Here is an 18,605-nt window from a genome sequence, read left to right on the forward strand (position 1 = left end):
TATGTGAGTCTATTTCTGGGTTCTCTGTCCTGTTTCATTGATCTGTTGTTTCACCAGTACCACTGTATTAGTCCGTTCTCACGCTGCTATAAAGAACTGCCTGAGACTGGGTAATTTATAAAGGAAAGAGGTTTAATTAACTCACAGTTCTGCATGGCTAGAAAGGCCTTAGGAAACTTACAATCATTGCAGAAGGGGAAGCAGATTTGTCCTTCTTCACATGGTGGCAGGAGAGAGAAGTGCCGAGCAAACGGGGAAAACCCCCTTATAAAATCATCAGATCTTGTGAGAACTCACTATCACAAGAACAGCAGCATGGGGGTAACTACCCCCATGAGTCAATTACCTCCCACCAGTTTGCTCCCATGACATGTGGGGATTATGGAAACTACAATTCAAGATGAGATTTGGGTGGGGACACAGCCAAACCATATCAACCACACTGTGTTGATAACTAGCCTTATAGTAAGTTTTGAAATTGGGTAGTGTCAGTCCTCCAACTTTGTTGTTCTCCTTCAATTTTGTGTTGGCTTTTCTAAGTCTTTTCCCTCTCAATACAAACTTTAGAACTAGTTTGTCAATATCTACAAAATAGCTTGCTGGGATCTTTATTAGGATTGTATTGAATCTGTAGATTAAATCAGGAAGAACTGACCTTTTGACAATATTGAGTCTTCCTATCTGGTTTTGTAAATTTTTATTGTACGTTGGAGATTGTGTGTGAAAGAATAGTAGAGACTGAAGTAGATAGTATCCTTTCCCTTACCCATGAGTGCTTTCTCTTTTCTTTTGTCTTAACTGTGGTGAGGGGCTGATTGCTTAGATCTAATTAGAAATTGAACTGGGTCAGGTCAGAGTTAGGTTTGAAACTTTAGTTTTCTGTTCTGGTATTAGGTGTCTCTCTCCAGCCGAGATTGGGAATCTAAGCTCCACATGACACTAGAACTCTCTGTACCTTCCAGCCCAACTGTGCAATTGTCCCATGGGAGAGAATTGGTAGATAATTATTGCTGTATTTAGAGTTTCTTCAGATTTCAGACTGCCATGTCAGGCCACGTAATTCTGGTTGGTTTCTCTTTGTTCCAGCAAGAGACTCTTCTCCTTGTCCTCTGTCTGTGGCGGGCTTGCTTGTTCACTCATGCTTCCAGACTTGGTCAACATCTTATGGTTAAAAATGGCTACTGGTCTCTGCTCACTTAGGAAGGGCTGGTTCATCTCTGAAAATAGTTCATTTAGACATTGTGTTTCTTTTTTTTTTTTTTTTTTTCTTTTTTTGAGACGGAGTCTTGCTCTGTTGCCTAGGCTGGAGTGCAGTGGTGCGATCTCGGCTCACTACAAGCTCCGCCTCCCAGGTTCCCACCATTCTCCTGCCTCAGCCTCTCGAGTAGCTGGGACTACAGGTGCCACCACTACGCCTGGCTAATTTTTTGTATTTTTAGTAGAGACAGGGTTTCTCAGTGTTAGCCAGGATGGTCTCGATCTCCTGACCTTGTGATCCGTCCACCTCGGCCTCCCAAAGTGCTGGGATTACAGGCATGAGCCACTGCACCCGGCCTAGACATTGTGTTTCTATACATTTTCAGTGTCTTTTAAAAAAACATGCTTTTTGTTTTCTTTTTTTTCTTTTCTTTTTCTTTTTTTTTTTTTTTTTTGAGACAGAGTTTTGCTCTTGCAGCCCAGGCTGGAGTGCAGTGGCGCGATCTCGGCTCACTGCAAGCTCCACCTCCCAGGTTCATGCCATTCTCCTCCCTCAGCCTCCCGAGTAGCTGGGACTACAGGCTCCTGCCACCACACCTGGCTAATTTTTTGTATTTTTAGTAGAGATGGGGTTTCACCGTGTTAGCTGGGATGGTCTCGATTTCCTGACCTCGTGATCTGCCTGTCGCGGCCTCCGAAAGTACTGGGATTACAGGCGTGAGCCACTGCGCCCGGCCAACACATGCTTTTTCATTTATTGGGTGTTTTCTTATTACAACAGTTACAGTGATCTTTTGTGACCTCCCTTATCCTAACTGGGAGCAGAACTCCCAGAGATGTACATTGTGATAACATTTTTTAGTAATAGACTTGTTGGCTTTGTTTAATTTTGGCTGTAGAGGTGGAGTGGAATTTGGACCATGAGTCTTTTAAAGTCATAAGCAATACCGATGAACTCAATGTGTTTGCTAAGTCCAAATGACCTTTGAGATGAGATTTACATCAAATAAAGTATTTCTTACATACTGGGATATTGTTGCTACCTATTGAAAAGTGCTTAAAATGTGAATCCTAATAAAGAGATTTTTAGGATTCTTTAATATTTGAAGATGACAGAAGAGAAAAAAGTATCATAATTCTTCCCATTTGACTTTTTATTGGGTCTGACCCAGGCATATCTTATGAGAAATATTCATATAGTCGTAAGGTTTAGATGTTATAGTAGAAGTTCACTTAACGTAATTGGGAAAATTGGGTCAGTTAACTAAATAATAACTGAGTATCTAAAAAGTTGATGACTGTTGGTTATTAACTGAACCAGTTCTCCCAATTATGTTGATTAAGTTGATGAGACTCTTCTTGTTCTCTGTCTGTTGCAGGCTTGCTTGTTCACTCATGCTTCCAGACATAGTCAACATCTTAGGGTTAAAAATGGCTACTGGTCTCTGCTCACTTAGGAAGGGCTGGTTCATTTCTGAAAATCAGTTCATTTAGACATTTTGTTTCTATACCTTTTCAATGTCTTTAAAAACACATGGTTTTTCATTTATTGGGTGTTTTCTTACTACAGTAGGTACAGCAATCTTTTGTGACCTTTTTTTTTTTTTTTTTTTGAGATGGAGGCTCTGTTGCCCAGGCTGGAGTGCAGTGGCATGATCTTGTGATCTTGGCTCACTGCAACCTCTGTCTCCTGGGTTCAAGCAGTTCTTGTGCCTCAGCCTCCCAAGTAGATGGGATTACAGATATGTACCACCACGCCCAGCAAATTTTTATATTTTTAGTAGAGACAGCGTTTCAGCATGTTGGCCAGGCTGGCCTTGAACTCCTGGCCTCGGGTAATCCACCCGCCTCGGCCTTCCAAAGTGCTGAGATCACAGTTGTGAGCCACCGTGCCTGGCCTTTGAACTTCTGTATCCTAATTGGGAGCAGAACTCCCAAATACGTACATTGAAACCAACCTGACCAACATGGTAAAACCCCGTCTCTACTAAAAATGCAAAAATTAGCCAGGCATGATGATGTCTACCTGTAATCCCAGCTACTTGGGAGACTGAGGCATGAGAATCGCTTGAACCCTGGAGGTGGAGGTTGCAGTGAGCTGAGATCATGCCACTGCACTCCTTCCTGGGTGACAGAGCGAGACTCCGTCTCCAAAAAAAAAAAAAAAGTCTAGAGGTGTGTCATGTCAGGGTGGTTCCATCTAGGAGTACAACAGTGTCATCATGCATCATGATTGCTGGCCATTTCTCATTCAGCACTTTGCTGTCCTTAGTGTGTTGACTCTTGTGCTTCACAGTTGTAACATCATGGTCCTAAAGTAGATTTCTGTAGTCCAGATACCATATTCAGGTTCAAAGCAGGAATGTTGGGTGAGATGGATACTCAAATGGCATTTTAGGGTTTGTTTTCTTTTTAGAGATAGGGTCTCAAAAATTAGAGCAGGGTTTTATATTAAGAAACAGCCTTTACAAGCAAGTTGTATTAAATGATTCTACTTCTAGGACCCTATCTTATGGAAATGCAGTTTTTGAGATCAAAATACTGGAGCTAATGGTTAAAAGACCCAGACACATTGATACTTCAGAAAACTCTGTAGCTGTTAATAAGGAGGGAATAGATTTATATTTCTTTCTTTTCTTTTTTTTTTTTTTTTAAGAGACAGGGTCTTGCTCTATTGGCCAGGCTGGAGTGCGGTGGTGCGAGGAGCTCACTATTGCCTTGAACTCCTGGGCTCAGGGGATCCTCCTGCCTGAGTCTCCCAAGTAGCTGGGACTGCAAGCATGTATCACCATGCCCAGCTGCTTATTTTACTTTTTGTAGAGACAAGGTCTTGCTTTGTTGCCCAGGCTTGTCTCAAACTTCTGGGCTTAAGCAACCTGCCTGCCTTGGCCTCCCAAAGTGCTGGAATTACAGGGGTGAGCTACCATGCCTGGCCAATTTTTAAATTTAAAAATTTTTTTTGAGATGGATATTGCTATGTTGGCCTGCTGATCTTGAAATTCCAGCCTCAAGCAGCCCTCTCACCTCGGCCTCCCAAAGTGCTGGGATTACAGGCATGATCCACCACCCCCCTGACCTTTTTATTTTTGTTTTTTTGAGACAGGGTCTTAACTTTGTTACCTAGGCTGGAGTGCAGTGGCGCAATCATGACTCACTGCAGCCTCAACCTCTCAGGCTCAAGAGATCCTCCTGCCTCAGCCTCCTGAGTAGCTGAGACTAAGGCATGTGCCATCACACTCAGCTAATTTTTCTATTTTTTTTTGTAGAGACAGGGTCCTGCTATGTAGCCCAGGCTGGTCTCAAACTCCTGGGCTCAAGCAGTTGTCCTGCCTTGGCCTCCCAAAGTGTTGAGATTACAGACGTGAATCACTGTACCTGGCCTTCCTATATTTTTTAGTTCATAGCATTCCCACCACCAAGAATGCCATCCCATTTTTATCTGTGCCTTTCAAGCCCAGGGAAATAACTTTTCTTTTTCTTTTCGAGATGGAGTCTTGCTCTGTCGCCCAGGCTGGAGTGCAGTGGTGCGATCTCAGCTCACTGCAAGTTCCACCTCCCGGGTTCACGCCATTCTCCTGCCTCAGCCTCCCGAGTAGCTGGGACTACAGGCGCCCACCACCACGCCCGACTAATTTTTTGTATTTTTAGTAGAGACTGGGTTTCACCTTGTTAGCCAGGATGGTCTCGATCTCCTGACCTCGTGATCTGCCCACCTCAGCCTCCCAAAGTGCTGGGATTACAGGCATGAGCCACTGCGCCTGGCTGGAAATACTTTCTTTTCTATGAATATTTTTCTTTTATTCCTCTCTTATCCCAATAAGGGTTTTCTCTATCTTCCTAAAACTATTTTAACACTTAGCTTACATTATTTTGCCTTTTCTCGTAGGTTCCTGCTTCAATTTGATAGCTGTTTTTTTGAGAATTAAGGAATATATTAAATATACATATTGATAGACTGATTTTGGATTCAGAAACATTGAAGTATAATAAATAAAGCTTATTTTAGAATCAAGGAAAATTTCCTTTCAAGCATATATTTTATTGTAGCTTGTATTAAAGACATTTGTATACTGTATGTTTCTCCTATTAGATTTATAAGATTCTTGAGGTCAGTGTAGCATAGTAGAAAAGAAAGTGAGCTTAAACTATAGAGATGTGGTTTCCTAATGAGCCACTTACTAGTTGTATGACCATAGCAAATTAACTCTTTTTCTCTTTAGTTTTTTTTTTTTTTCAAATCTTTAAGCAATGACAGTAATATCTTATGTGATAATTTTTTTCTAGGCTTATTTATTTCTTAAACATTTATTAACTGTTGACCTTGTTTTTAAAAATTATTATAAAGATCTTTTATGTAAGTTCACAGATCAGTGCAAGGGATGATGGATAAACATTTAAATAGTGTGGAAAATGCTACAGTAGTATTTTAGGATATACAGGGTACTATATAGAGCATAGAGCAAGGATATATGACAAAGATTGGAAAAGTCACGTTAGCACTTAATAAATTCAGAAAGGATAAGTAGGAGTTCCTTGAGCTCAGAAGGGTATAGAGCAAAGGCATATCAGGCCAAGAGAGCAGTATGTGAAAGGCCAGGCAAATATAAGTATTTCATTATGACTTGTGACTGTGTTGTATTGGAAAAGCTGCAAGAGATAAGGCTGAAAGAGGTAAATGGGGGACCAGATCATGAATGACTTTGTAAGGCATGAAGGCATTGAAGATTTAAAAACCTAAACCAGCCGATCACGGTGGCTCACACCTTTAATCCCAGCACTTTGGGAGGCCAGGGCGGGAGGATCACTTGAGCTGAGGAGTTTGAGACCAGCCTGGGCAACATGGCAAAACCCTGTCTCTACAAAAAATAGAAAAATCACCTGGGTGTTGGGCTGTATGCCTGTGGTCCCAGCTACTCGGAAGGCTGAGTTGGGAGAGTTGCTTGAGCCTAGGAGGTTGAGGCTGCAGTGAGCCATGATTGCACCACTGCACTCCAGCCAGGGTAACAGAGTGAGACCCTGTCTCAAAACAAAAATCAAAACCTACTAAACCAACTAAAATGCTTAGTTGCTGTAATAATTGGAACCGTTATTTATTGAGTACATATTATTGTGCTAGGCGCTATGGTCAACATTTTGTAGTGTTTTCTCATTTAGCTTCTCAGTTGTTTTCTGTTTTTTTGTTTTTTGTTTTTTGTTTTTGGTGGAGGCAGGGTTTCACCATGCTGCTCTAACAGGCTGGTCTAGAACTCCTGGGCTCAAGTGATCCTCCTTCCTCTACCTCTCAAAGTATGGATTATAGGTGTGAGCCACTGCACCAGGCCTGTTTTTATATCTATTTTATAGGTGAGGAAACCAAGTTTTAGAGAGGTTAAGTAATTTGCCCAAAGCAGTGCAGCTAGTGAGTAGCAGAGTTTGCATTCGAATTTTAGGTTTTTCTGATGTTTGAAATCCTCCTTACCACTATGCTATACTGCCAAGATAATGGTTTGTATACATGGTAGGTAGTACAAATTTATTGAATTGAGGGAATTTTTCCAGGTGTATGTCACTTTCAAACTAGTAGTAATATCTAAGACTTTTCAACACTTTGAAGTTCAATATGGCCATATGGATTAGACACACATCTTTACCAGTATTGGTTTTTTTTTTTGTTTTTGAGATGGAGTTTTGCTCTTGTCACCCAGGCTGGAGTGCAGTGACATGATCTCTGCTCACTGCAACCTCCGCCTCCTGGGTTCAAGTGATCCTCCTGCCTCGGCCCCCCGAGTAGCTGGGATTACAGGCATGCGCCACATGCCCGGCTAATTTTTTGTATTTTTAGTAGACACGGGGTTTCGCCATGTTGGCCAGGCTGGTCTCGATCTCCTGACCTCAGGAGATCCACCCGCCTCAACTTCCCAAAGTGCTGGGATTACAGGCGTGAGCCACTGCGCCCGGCCTCAACTTAACTTTTTAAATTACTATTGAAATGCCTATTTTTCAAATTCCTTTAGTAAATTTTTTTTTTTTGAGATAGAGTCTCCCTCTGTTGCCCAGGCTGGAGTGCGATGGTGCAATCTCGGCTCACTGCAGCCTCTGCCTCCCGGGTTCAGGGGATTCTCCTGCCTCAGCCTCCTGAGTAGCTGGGATGACAGGTGCCCGCCACCAAGCCTGGCTAATTTTTGTATTTTTAGTAGAGACCGGGTTTCACCATGTTGGCCAGGCTGGTCTTGAACTCCTGACCTCAGGCGATCTTCCCACCTTGGTCTCCCAAGGTGCTGGGATTACAGGCATGAGCCACCGCGCCTGTCCAGTAATTATTTTTAAGTAAAATTTTTATTGACTTATAACATGTAAAGAAAGTACACAGGCTAGACATGGTGTCTCACACCTGTAATCCCAATACTTAAGGAGGCTGAGGTGGGAGGATGGCTTGAGCCTAGGACTTTGAGACCAGCCTTGGCAACATAGTGAGACCCCATCTCAACCAAAAAAAGAAAAAAAGAAAGTACACAGTGAGTACGCAGCTTAATAAGGGTGTATTTTCACCAAGTGAACACACCCATATAAGAAGAAGCAACATTACTGGCACCTCCAAAGCTCCTTTGTGATCCTATTACAGTCACTGCTTTATCACACTTCAGGTCTAGCTGCTCCTGTTACAGTCACTTCTTTTATTTTTTTTTTATTTTCTTTTTTTTTTTTATTAATTTTTTTTGCATACAAAAACAATAAACATTTTCTAAAAATACATACAAACAAAAAGATGCGTATCAAACATATTAGGAAGGTTGCACATGGGAAGTCGGGGAATAGAAATGGGGGTGGGAGTTAAAATAAATGAGAGAGGGACTTTATATGGATCAGTGATAATAACTCAATCCTCTATTTGACAAAGAAGAGGGAGAAGGAAGAGGAAGAAAAAGAAAGTGGGATAAAGGATCAGAAAGGGAGGAAAATAGAAAAAATTAGAGTATGACTCCAGGGTAGACCTGTTTTGTTGTCATTGAGTTGGTTGGTTGGTTTGTCTGTTGTATTCTTCATGTTTCGCCAAGTTGGCCAGACTGGTCTCGAACTCCTAGCCCGAAGTGATCAACCCGCCTCGCCCCCCAGAGTGCCGGGACCACAGGCGTGAGCCACCACGTCCAGCCCCCACATTGCTTCTGGCCTCCGTGGTAGACCTCCCAGACGGAGCGGCCAGGCAGAGGAGCTCCTCACTTCTACCCAGACACGGGGCGGCCGGGCAGAGGGGCTCCTCACTTCCCAGACGGGGCGGCCAGGCAGAGACGCTCCTCACTTCTTCCCAGACGATAGGTGGCCGGGCAGAGGCGCTCCTCACTTCCCAGACGATGGGTGGCCGGGCAGAGGCGCTCCTCACTTCCCAGACGGTGGGTGGCCGGGCAGAGGCGCTCCTCACTTCCCAGACGATGGGTGGCTGTGCAGAGGCGCTCCTCACTTCTTCCCGGATGGGGCGCCCGGGCAGAGGCGCTCCTCATTTCTTCCCGGACAGGGCGGCCGGGCAGAGGCGCTCCTCACTTCCCAGACGGGGCGGCCGGGCAGAGGCGCTCCTCACTTCTTCCCAGACGGGGCGGCCGGGCAGAGGCGCTCCTCACTTCTTCCCAGACGGGGCGGCCGGGCAGAGGCGCTCCTCACTTCTTCCCGGACGGGGTGCCCGGGCAGAGGCGCTCCTCACTTCTTCCCGGACGGGGCGGCCGGGCAGAGGCGCTCCTCACTTCTTCCCGGACGGGGCGGCCGGGCAGAGGCGCTCCTCACTTCTTCCCGGACGGGGCGGCCGGGCAGAGGCGCTGCTCACTTCCCAGACGGGGCGGCCGGGTAGAGGCACTCCTCACTTCCCAGACGGGGCGGCCGGGCAGAGGCGCTCCTCACTTCCTAGACGGGGCGGCCGGGCAGAGGCGCTCCTCACTTCCCAGACGATGGGTGACCGGGCAGAGGCGCTCCTCACTTCTTCCCGGATGGGGTGGCCGGGCAGAGGCGCTCCTCACTTCTTCCCGGATGGGGCGGCCGGGCAGAGGCGCTCCTCACTTCTTCCCGGATGGGGCGCCCGGGCAGAGGCGCTCCTCATTTCTTCCCGGACGGGGCGGCCGGGCAGAGGCGCTCCTCACTTCCCAGACAGGGCGGCCGGGCAGAGGCGCTCCTCACTTCTTCCCGGACGGGGCGGCCGGGCAGAGGCGCTGCTCACTTCCCAGACGGGGCGGCCGGGTAGAGGCACTCCTCACTTCCCAGACGGGGCGGCCGGGCAGAGGCGCTCCTCACTTCCTAGACGGGGCGGCCGGGCAGAGGCGCTCCTCACTTCCCAGACGATGGGTGACCGGGCAGAGGCGCTCCTCACTTCTTCCCGGATGGGGTGGCCGGGCAGAGGCGCTCCTCACTTCTTCCCGGATGGGGCGGCCGGGCAGAGGCGCTCCTCACTTCTTCCCGGATGGGGCGCCTGGGCAGAGGCGCTCCTCATTTCTTCCCGGACGGGGCGGCCGGGCAGAGGCGCTCCTCACTTCCCAGACAGGGCGGCCGGGCAGAGGCGCTCCTCACTTCTTCCCGGACGGGGCGGCCGGGCAGAGGCGCTGCTCACTTCCCAGACGGGGCGGCCGGGTAGAGGCACTCCTCACTTCCCAGACGGTGGGTGGCCGGGCAGAGGCGCTCCTCACTTCCCAGACGGTGGGTGGCCGGGCAGAGGCGCTCCTCACTTCCCAGACGGTGGGTGGCCGGGCAGAGGGGCTCCTCACTTCCCAGACGGTGGGTGGCCGGGCAGAGGCGCTCCTCACTTCCCAGACGGTGGGTGGCCGGGCAGAGGCGCTCCTCACTTCCCAGACGGTGGGTGGCCGGGCAGAGGCGCTCCTCACTTCCCAGACGATGGGTGGCCGGGCAGAGGCGCTCCTCACTTCCCAGACGGTGGGTGGCCGGGCAGAGGGGCTCCTCACTTCCCAGACGGTGGGTGGCCGGGCAGAGGCGCTCCTCACCTCCCAGACGGTGGGCGGCCGGGCAGAGGCGCTCCTCACCTCCCAGACGGTGGGTGGCCGGGCAGAGGCACTGCTCACTTCCCAGACGGGGCGGCCGGGCAGAGGCACTGCTCACTTCCCAGACGGGGCGGCCGGGTAGAGGCACTCCTCACTTCCCAGACGGGGCGGCCGGGCAGAGGCGCTCCTCACTTCCCAGACGGGGTGGCCGGGCAGAGGCGCTCCTCACTTCCCAGACAGTGGGTGGCCGGGCAGAGGCGCTCCTCACTTCCCAGACGGTGGGTGGCCGGGCAGAGGCGCTCCTCACTTCCCAGACGGTGGGTGGCCGGGCAGAGGCGCTCCTCACTTCCCAGACGATGGGTGGCCGGGCAGAGGCGCTCCTCACTTCTTCCCGGATGGGGCGGCCGGGCAGAGGCGCTCCTCACTTCTTCCCGGACAGGGCAGCCGGGCAGAGGCGCTCCTCACTTCTTCCCGGACGGGGGCGGCCGGGCAGAGGCGCTCCTCACTTCTTCCCGGACGGGGCGGCCGGGCCGAGGCGCTCCTCACTTCTTCCCGGGCGGGGCGGCCGGGCAGAGGCGCTCCTCACTTCTTCCCGGGCGGGGCGGCCGGGCAGAGGCGCTCCTCACTTCTTCCCGGACGGGGCGGCCGGGCAGAGGCGCTCCTCACTTCCCAGACGATGGGTGGCCGGGCAGAGGCGCTCCTCACTTCCCAGACGGTGGGTGGCCAGGCAGAGGCGCTCCTCACTTCCCAGACGGTGGGTGGCCGGGCAGAGGCGCTCCTCACTTCCCAGACGGGGCGGCCGGGCAGAGGCGCTCCTCACTTCCCAGACGGTGGGTGGCCGGGCAGAGGCGCTCCTCACTTCCCAGACGGTGGGTGGCCGGGCAGAGGCGCTCCTCACTTCCCAGACGGTGGGTGGCCGGGCAGAGGCGCTCCTCACTTCCCAGACGGTGGGTGGCCGGGCAGAGGCGCTCCTCACTTCCCAGACGGGGCGGCCGGGCAGAGGCGCTCCTCACTTCCCAGACGGGGCGGCCGGGCAGAGGTGCTCCTCACCTCCCAGACGGGGCGGCCGGGCAGAGGCGCTCCCCACCTTCCAGATGGGGCGGCGGCCGGGCAGGGGCTGCAATCCCAGCACCCTGGCAGGCCAAGGCAGGCGGCTGGGGGGTAGAGGCTGCCGCGAGGCCAGACCACGCCACCGCCCTCCAGCCCGGGCAACACCGAGCACTGGGTGAGTGAGACTCCGTCTGTAGTCCCAGTACCTCGGAAGGCTGAGGCGGGCAGAGCACTCGGCGTCAGGAGCTGGCGACCAGCGTGGCCAAGATGGCGAACGCGTGCCTGCATCCAAAGGAGAAAAGGCAGGCAGCGGTGGCGCGCGCCGGCAGTCCGCAAGCCGAGTAGATTGTAGCGTGGGCCAGAGAGGGAGGGAGGGAGGGAAAGAAAGAAAGAAAGAAAGAAAGGAAGGAAGAAAGAAAGGAAGGAAGGAAGGAAGGAAGGAAGGAAGGAAAAAGAAAGAAAGAGAAAGGAAAGAAAGGAGGAAGGAAGGAAGGAAGGAAGGAAGGAAGGCAGGAAGGCAGGCAGGCTACAGTCACTTCTTTTTTTTTTTTTTTTTTTTTTTTTGGAGACGGAGTCTCGCTCTGTCACCCAGGCTGGAGTGCAGTGGCGCAGTCTCGGCTCACTGCAAGCTCCGCCTCCCGGGTTCACGCCATTCTCCTGTCTCAGCCTCTCCGAGTAGCTGGGACTACAGGCGCCCGCCACCACGCCCGGCTAATTTTTTTGTATTTTTAGTAGAGACGGGGTTTCACCGTGGTCTCGATCTCCTGACCTTGTGATCCGCCCGCCTCGGCCTCCCAAAGTGCTGGGATTACAAGCGTGAGCCACCGCGCCCGGCCAGTCACTTCTTTACTGCACCTTGGGTCTGGCTGCAATGCTGACTAGATTAGTTTTGCATTTATTTTTTACTTCTAAATACTTGAACAAACCTTGAGCCATTGGTACAGTTTTGACAATAGGCAATTTGAATTTTCGAAAACAGGTTTAATACAGTACACACACACACAGAATAATGAACCCCTTTGTACTGATCACCTCCCTTCAACAATTCATGGATAATCATCTTCATCTAACTTTCCCAATTATTTTGAAGTAAACTCAGGCATCGTGTTATTACTTTAGTAGATACTTCTAAGTATGTACTTCTTTTTTTTTTTTTGAGATGGAGTTTCACTCTTGTTGCCCAGGCTGCAGTGCAATGGCATGATCTTGGCTCACTGCACCCTCCACCTCCTGGGTTCAAGTGATTCTCCTGCCTCAGCCTCCCGAGTAGCTGGGATTACAGGCGCATGCCACCATGCTCGGCTAGTTTTTTGTTTTTTTTGTGTGTGTGTATTTTTAGTAGAAACGAGGTTTCACCAGGTTAGCCAGGCTGGTCTCGAACTTCTGACCTCAGGCAACCCGCCTGCCTTGGCCCTCCAAAGTGCTGGGATTACAGGTGTGAGCCACCCTGCCCCACCTCTAAATATGTATTGCTTAAAGATGAAGATTACTCCTTTTTTGTTTGTTTTGAGATGGAGTCTCGCTCTGTTGCCCAGGCTGGAGTGTGGTGGCGTGATCTCGGCTCACTGCAGCCTCTGCCCCCTGGGTTCAAGCAATTCTCCTGCCTCAGCTTCCCAAGTAGCTGGGACTACAGGCATGCACCACCACGCCCAGCTAATTTTTTTTGTATTTTTAGTAGAGACAGGATTTCACCATGTTAGCCAGGATGGTCTTGATCTCCTGACCTCGTGATCTGCCTTCCTCAGCCTCTCAAAGTGCTCGGATTGCAGATGTGAGCCACTGCGCCTGGCCAAAGATTATTCCTTTTTTAAACATAAAAGTACCTTAAAGAATATAACTACACCTTCAATAAACGAATTAATTGTTGAAATCAAGTTTTCTATCAGAGTTCAAAGCTTCCCAAATAGCTCATGATTTCCTATGTTGCTTATTTGTTTGAATTAGGGTTTATATATTACATTGGTTGGTATGTCCCTTTAGTATCTTTTAATCCCAAGGTTCTCCCTGGATCTGTTTTTTTCCCTTGTAATATTTGTTTATTTTTTAAAAAGCTGGTTGTTGGTTTTATTTCTTCAAATATTCCTTCAAATGTATATTCTCATTCAGCCTTTTCATGAAATTGTGATTAATGTGAACTTTTAAAGTCGGGGTATTACTTATACAATTAATCTACACATCTTAAGTGTTTGGTTTGAATTTTGATCGTTGTATATACGTCAGTGTATTTACCACTCAGTGTATTTTGTTTCCATTTGTAATCCTTTTTTTGATGGAAAAAGGAGAAATCCATTCTTTAGACTGTACAGTTTAGAGTAACTCTAATAACAAGGAGAAAAGAGTAATAATTTCTTAATTCCAACACTTTGGGAGGCCAAGGTGGGCGGATCACCTGAGGTCGGGAGTTCGAGACCAGCCTGACCAACATGCAGAAACCCTGTTTCTACTAAAAATACAAAAAAATTAGCTGGGCGTGGTGGCACATGCCTGTAATCCTAACTACTCGGGAGGCTGGGATAGGAGAATTGCTTGAACCCAGGAGGCGGAGGTTGCAGTGAGCCGAGATTGCGCCATTGCACTCCAGCCTGGGCAACAAGAATGAAACTCTTGTTTCCAAAAAAATAATAATAATAATAATAATTTCTTGCTGTTAGAAATACAAATTAGGAATATAAAGTTTTCTGCTTTTCGTGAAGCAGAAATGGATGAAGTAAGAAAAAAATGGGTTTTGGAAAATACTACTTGTTAGCAGAGGGTTATGTGTAACATACTAGTGCTGAAATATGTTGGAGCTAAAGGTCAGAAGTGTAAGTGCACTGCATTGGAATTTATATCTTTGCAAAAACGTTGTGGCTACTTGATTATTCTTCTAAATTGCACACACTCTTTCCTGAACCCTGCTTCTCCTCTGCCTTAATTTTAAGCATTGGATGGACTTAATCGCCTCTAAGTTTCTCTGAAGTAAGGAGGGTCATGTGGTTATTGTGACTAGCAGTTAACTGTAGTTGAGGCATAGATATGTCTTGAGTATGTTATTTGAACAAATATTAGCTAACTTGTTTAATCTTTTCTTTGTCTATGATTTGAATTTATTGCTGTATTTAACCTTGGGAACATTTATTGATTGACTATTTTGTTAGATTAGTGCATTGATCTTAGTTTGATACTAGTAAGAGGGGAGAATGGAAGTTACTACGAGTTACTGAGTGGCTACTCTTTGAGCAGTCGTCTTAAATATAGCACCCTCGTACCTACCCAAGTGATGGAGGTGATGATAGCCATTTTTTAGAATGCTTAGATCAGGAAACAGAGTCAGAGTTCCAGTGATTTGCCTAAGGCCGTGCATCTAGTAACTACCAAGAACAAGGATCTACACCCAGAACTTGTACTCTAGAATTACTTAAAAGTTTTCACTGAAATATGCTTTCTTAGCTTGGCATGGTGGTGCACGCCTGTAGTCCCAGCTACTTGGGAGGCTGAAGCAAGAGGATTGCTTGAGCCTAGGAGTTTGAAGCTGCTGTGAGCTGTGATCTTGCCACTGCACTCCAGCCTGGGTGACAGATGAGACTCTGTCTCAAATAAATAAATTACATTAATAAATAAAACTTGCTGTTTTCATGAACATTAGAAATCTAAGCAATACTAAACATCCGTTTGCAGCCTTTGCTTCTTAAAGGGCTTTTATTTAGTACATAAGAAAAACGGTACTGTTTAAACCATAAAATTGTATCAAATGGAATTGTGATAAAAATTTCAGCATGAACATAGAAGTCTGAAGTTGTTTCAAGAGAAAATTTCACACTTAAAAATTAGTAAAGCAAAATAATTTGTCTAATGTCTATAATGCAGTATAATGACATGAAACCAGTATTACTGTTTTCAAAGGCATTTAATAGGAAAATAGTTTATGGAACTGTCTTTAGATGATTCAGTTCAGGAAGAATGGTTTTCTTATAACTTGAGGTTACTTACATTTTTAGGTCTTTTTGATGTTTTAAAGTGAAAATCTCTTTTCATTTTATTAAAAATAGATTCATAAATTTAAAAGCTTTTTCACAAAGTAACATTACTAATAGAAATTTGTTTTTAAAGAGGTGATATCTTGTAAATCTTCTAAAAATTGTTTACCTATATTCAGAGCTGTATATGATTCAGATTTACTTTCTTTTTTTTTTTTTTTTTTGGACGGTGTCTCGCTCTGTCACCCAGGCTGGGGTGCAATGGCGCGAACTCAGCTCACTGCAACTTCCACCTCCCGAGTTCAAGCAATTCTCCTGCCTCAGCCTCCTGAGTAGGCAGAACTACAGGCGCGTGCCACCACACCCGCCTAAAAATACAATAATTTTTTGTATTTTAGTAGCTACGGGGTTTCCAGGATGGTCTCGATCTCCTGACCTCGTGATCTGCCCTCCTCTCAAAGTGCTGGGATTACAGGCGTGAGCCATTGCACCCGGCCTTAAGTTTCTTTTTTAAAACCTTATTTACGTTGAAGAACTACAGATTTAGTTTCTTAGATGAAGAAAAGACTTCTGTGGCTATTGTTTCTGCTCCTTTCTTTTCAAATCTTGAGAACATTTTACCAATCATAATTTTAATCATCTGAATTTAACTTGAGTACTCTATTATGTAAACAAATTTTGGATTTTAAATATTTTAATTTAAATTGTTACATATACCAAGCTTATTAACTAGAATTTTTGTTCCCAACTATGATCTTTCTACCCTCCCTCCTCCAAAAAATTCTTGATGGTTTAAGAAAATGAATCTGCTTTCATACTTGCCATAGTGTATTTTTAAAGAAATCTAGTTGCCATTTTATTGGTTTCATTGAGCTTTTGTGTTCTTAGAAGAAACATCAGAAAAAATATGGTGGTTTTCTCTACTGGAAGTTTAAAGGCTTCTGGAAAGGCTTTTTTATGTAAAGTTGGTTGGGTTAAGACAACTGGAACAACTAGTTAAGCTCATTCCTTCTGTACATATTTTGAACTTCAAAGCTCCTAGTTTTAACCTCTGGTTCAGTCCCATCTTACTAGATTTAAGTGGCTTTTGTTTTGTTTTGTTTTTTTATGCAGGTTCTGCTCATTAATCACCACGAGTGTGGATCTGAAGAAGAGTTTATTACCTCTCTTTTTTTGAGTATGTTTAACTTCAGATACACACAACGTAGCTTCTCCTTCCCTATTAGATTCTTAGAAGGTAGTTATATTTTTTATAGTCTCCTTCTTGTGGCTTTGGTAGTTGTGATCAATAAGCATAAGACTATTCCTTTCATACTGGGCTACTGCATGCAAATCAGTTCATTTAAAACCTCCTGGAGGTCTTTGGCATGCCAGACATAAAACTTGGAGTGTTTGTTTGTGGAGGTAACCATGTTCCAATGAAATATAAGAGTTTAATTCTTTTATCAAGAATCTGGGAGAGTTATAGTTTCTGGGAATTACTGACTTTAAGGGGCTTGCTTTTGGTTTGTGGCTTTCAAAATTAATTTAAAACGGGAAATGATAAATTAGAAATACTCTTGTGCTATTAGATATATCTGAATGAGTAGTAGAGAGAAATTAGCTTTCCTTGTACCTATTGTATACTTAACAAAATAGCCGATTTATCATGCTTTATTAAGCATTAATGAGCATATATTTTTCATGTTTGCAATTTTTAGACAAATTTATGTACTTTTTATCTTGTACGTGGATATAATGAATAGAATATACATAAAATTCATACTTTACATATATATATATATGTACATATATATATCTAGGGCTGGAAGAAAGAAAGAATTCTGGCTGAATACCCTGATGGCAGGATAATAATGGTTCTTCCTGAAGACCCAAAGTATGCCCTGAAAAAGGTAAATTTCCGGTGAAACTTCATGTAGAGTGGATAATATCATTTTGCAGTTAATTTTTTTTTTTTTTTTTTTTTTACCCTGAGACAGAGTCTTGCTCTGTCGCGCAGGCTGGAGTGTGGTGGCATGATCTCGGCTCACTGCAACCTCTGTCTCCGGGGTTCAAGCAATTCTCCTGCCTCCGCCTCCCGAGTAGCTGGGACTACAGGTGTGTGCCACCACACCTGGCTAACTTGTATTTTTAGTAGAGACATGGTTTCACCATATTGGCCAGGCTGGTCTTGAACTCCTCACCTCATGATCCGCCTGTCTTGGCCTCTGGATTACAGGCATGAACCACTGCGCCTGGCCCATTTTGCAGTTAATTTTAAGAGGATAACAGATTGCTGGCATAGTATATTTAAACACCTATTCTGAAAACAGGAAATAAGTGTTTAAAGGGTATAACCCAATTCAAAAATTATGTTAAACTTTGTAGTATGTCCAGTATATGAATTCTAAATGAATTGAGTACTGTCCAGTATTATTACTAAATTGTCCTGTATTAGTAGTAGTTAATAATTTGAGTGCCAAAGTAGATATGCTTATCTTCTGTTAAGTGAATAATGCCAACTAAAAGATTTCACGATCAGAAATAAAAGCTGAATTATAATAATTTGGATAATTAATAAAATGTAAAGTTTCATTCTAAGGGAAAATTTCTAAATAAAAGCTCATTGCAGAAGGGGATTGCTAAGTAGGTCATAGTAAACCTGAAATTAAACATGACTTAATCTTATAATATTTTTAAGATATAAGGATATATTCCGGTTTATAAATATAATGCAGAAACATAAAAGTTTATCTTATCTAGTGTGAGGCAGGTGTTAGTCTAACTTAGAGTTCTATACTTCAAGTGTTCAGAGAGTTTATTGTGTTGAGAAATGAACCAGATAATGAATCTTGGAACCATTTTATTATATAGGTTATTTTAAAAATCAGGAACCATAAGGTAAACTTATAAGTTTAATATGTTCATTACACTTTCAAATAATAGTATGTTTTTCTTCAACCTCTGGATGCTTTTTCAGAAGAAATACCTCATAATGTAAGCAATGGGTTCAGTTGTTTATCTGAAAAACTTTAGTAATTATACCAGAGTGTGTCCCAAATGTCTGGAAACAAGAGGAAAACAGTTTATTATACTTTTTTCTAGGTTAACAATTGGACTTCTTTAAACTTAAGAATACTTCGCCTGAAAAGTTGGTTGAAGGAAAATACTTTGCGCCTGTTATTTGAAAGTTTAGCTAATAATCTATTTAAAATATGTAAGTTTATTTTCTGGTTCTTAACTTTAGATACTCTGTTTATCCGAATGGACAATCTTAGATACCCAAATAAGCTTTCATATTACTGCTGCCTAACAGAATAGACAAATAGTATTTACAGTGACATGTAAACATGCCCAACCTGTCTTGTATTTGAAACATTGATTCTTGCACAATAGTAAATTATTGTTGAATTAATGTTGGATCAGTGATTAACCACAGTTGACCCACGAACAGTGTAGTAGTTATGGGTGC

General features: G+C 45.4%; 1 protein-coding gene across 11 annotated transcripts in view; it reads left to right on the plus strand.

Annotated features, from left to right (window-relative positions):
• The window catches only part of ESCO1 (establishment of sister chromatid cohesion N-acetyltransferase 1), a 69,500-nt gene that overhangs the window by 23,359 nt on the left and 27,536 nt on the right, over nt 1–18,605 (plus strand). For 8 of the 11 annotated variants that reach the window (XR_010121210.1, XR_010121211.1, XR_010121214.1 and 5 more), the window contains one exon: nt 16,957–17,046. The exons of 2 other annotated variants lie outside the window; for them this stretch is intronic. Coding sequence is in view for 3 of the 9 variants with exons in the window: in XM_055236579.2 (XP_055092554.1) it covers nt 16,957–17,046 (90 nt within the window). In the remaining 6 variants the exon portion in view is untranslated. Of the gene's footprint in view, nt 1–16,267; nt 16,392–16,956; nt 17,047–18,605 lie in introns of all 11 variants that reach the window. One more of the 11 variants, XR_008650017.2, reaches the window with a different exon arrangement.

Source organism: Symphalangus syndactylus, chromosome 1 (assembly GCF_028878055.3).
Source record: "Symphalangus syndactylus isolate Jambi chromosome 1, NHGRI_mSymSyn1-v2.1_pri, whole genome shotgun sequence".
Lineage (NCBI taxonomy): Eukaryota > Metazoa > Chordata > Mammalia > Primates > Hylobatidae > Symphalangus > Symphalangus syndactylus.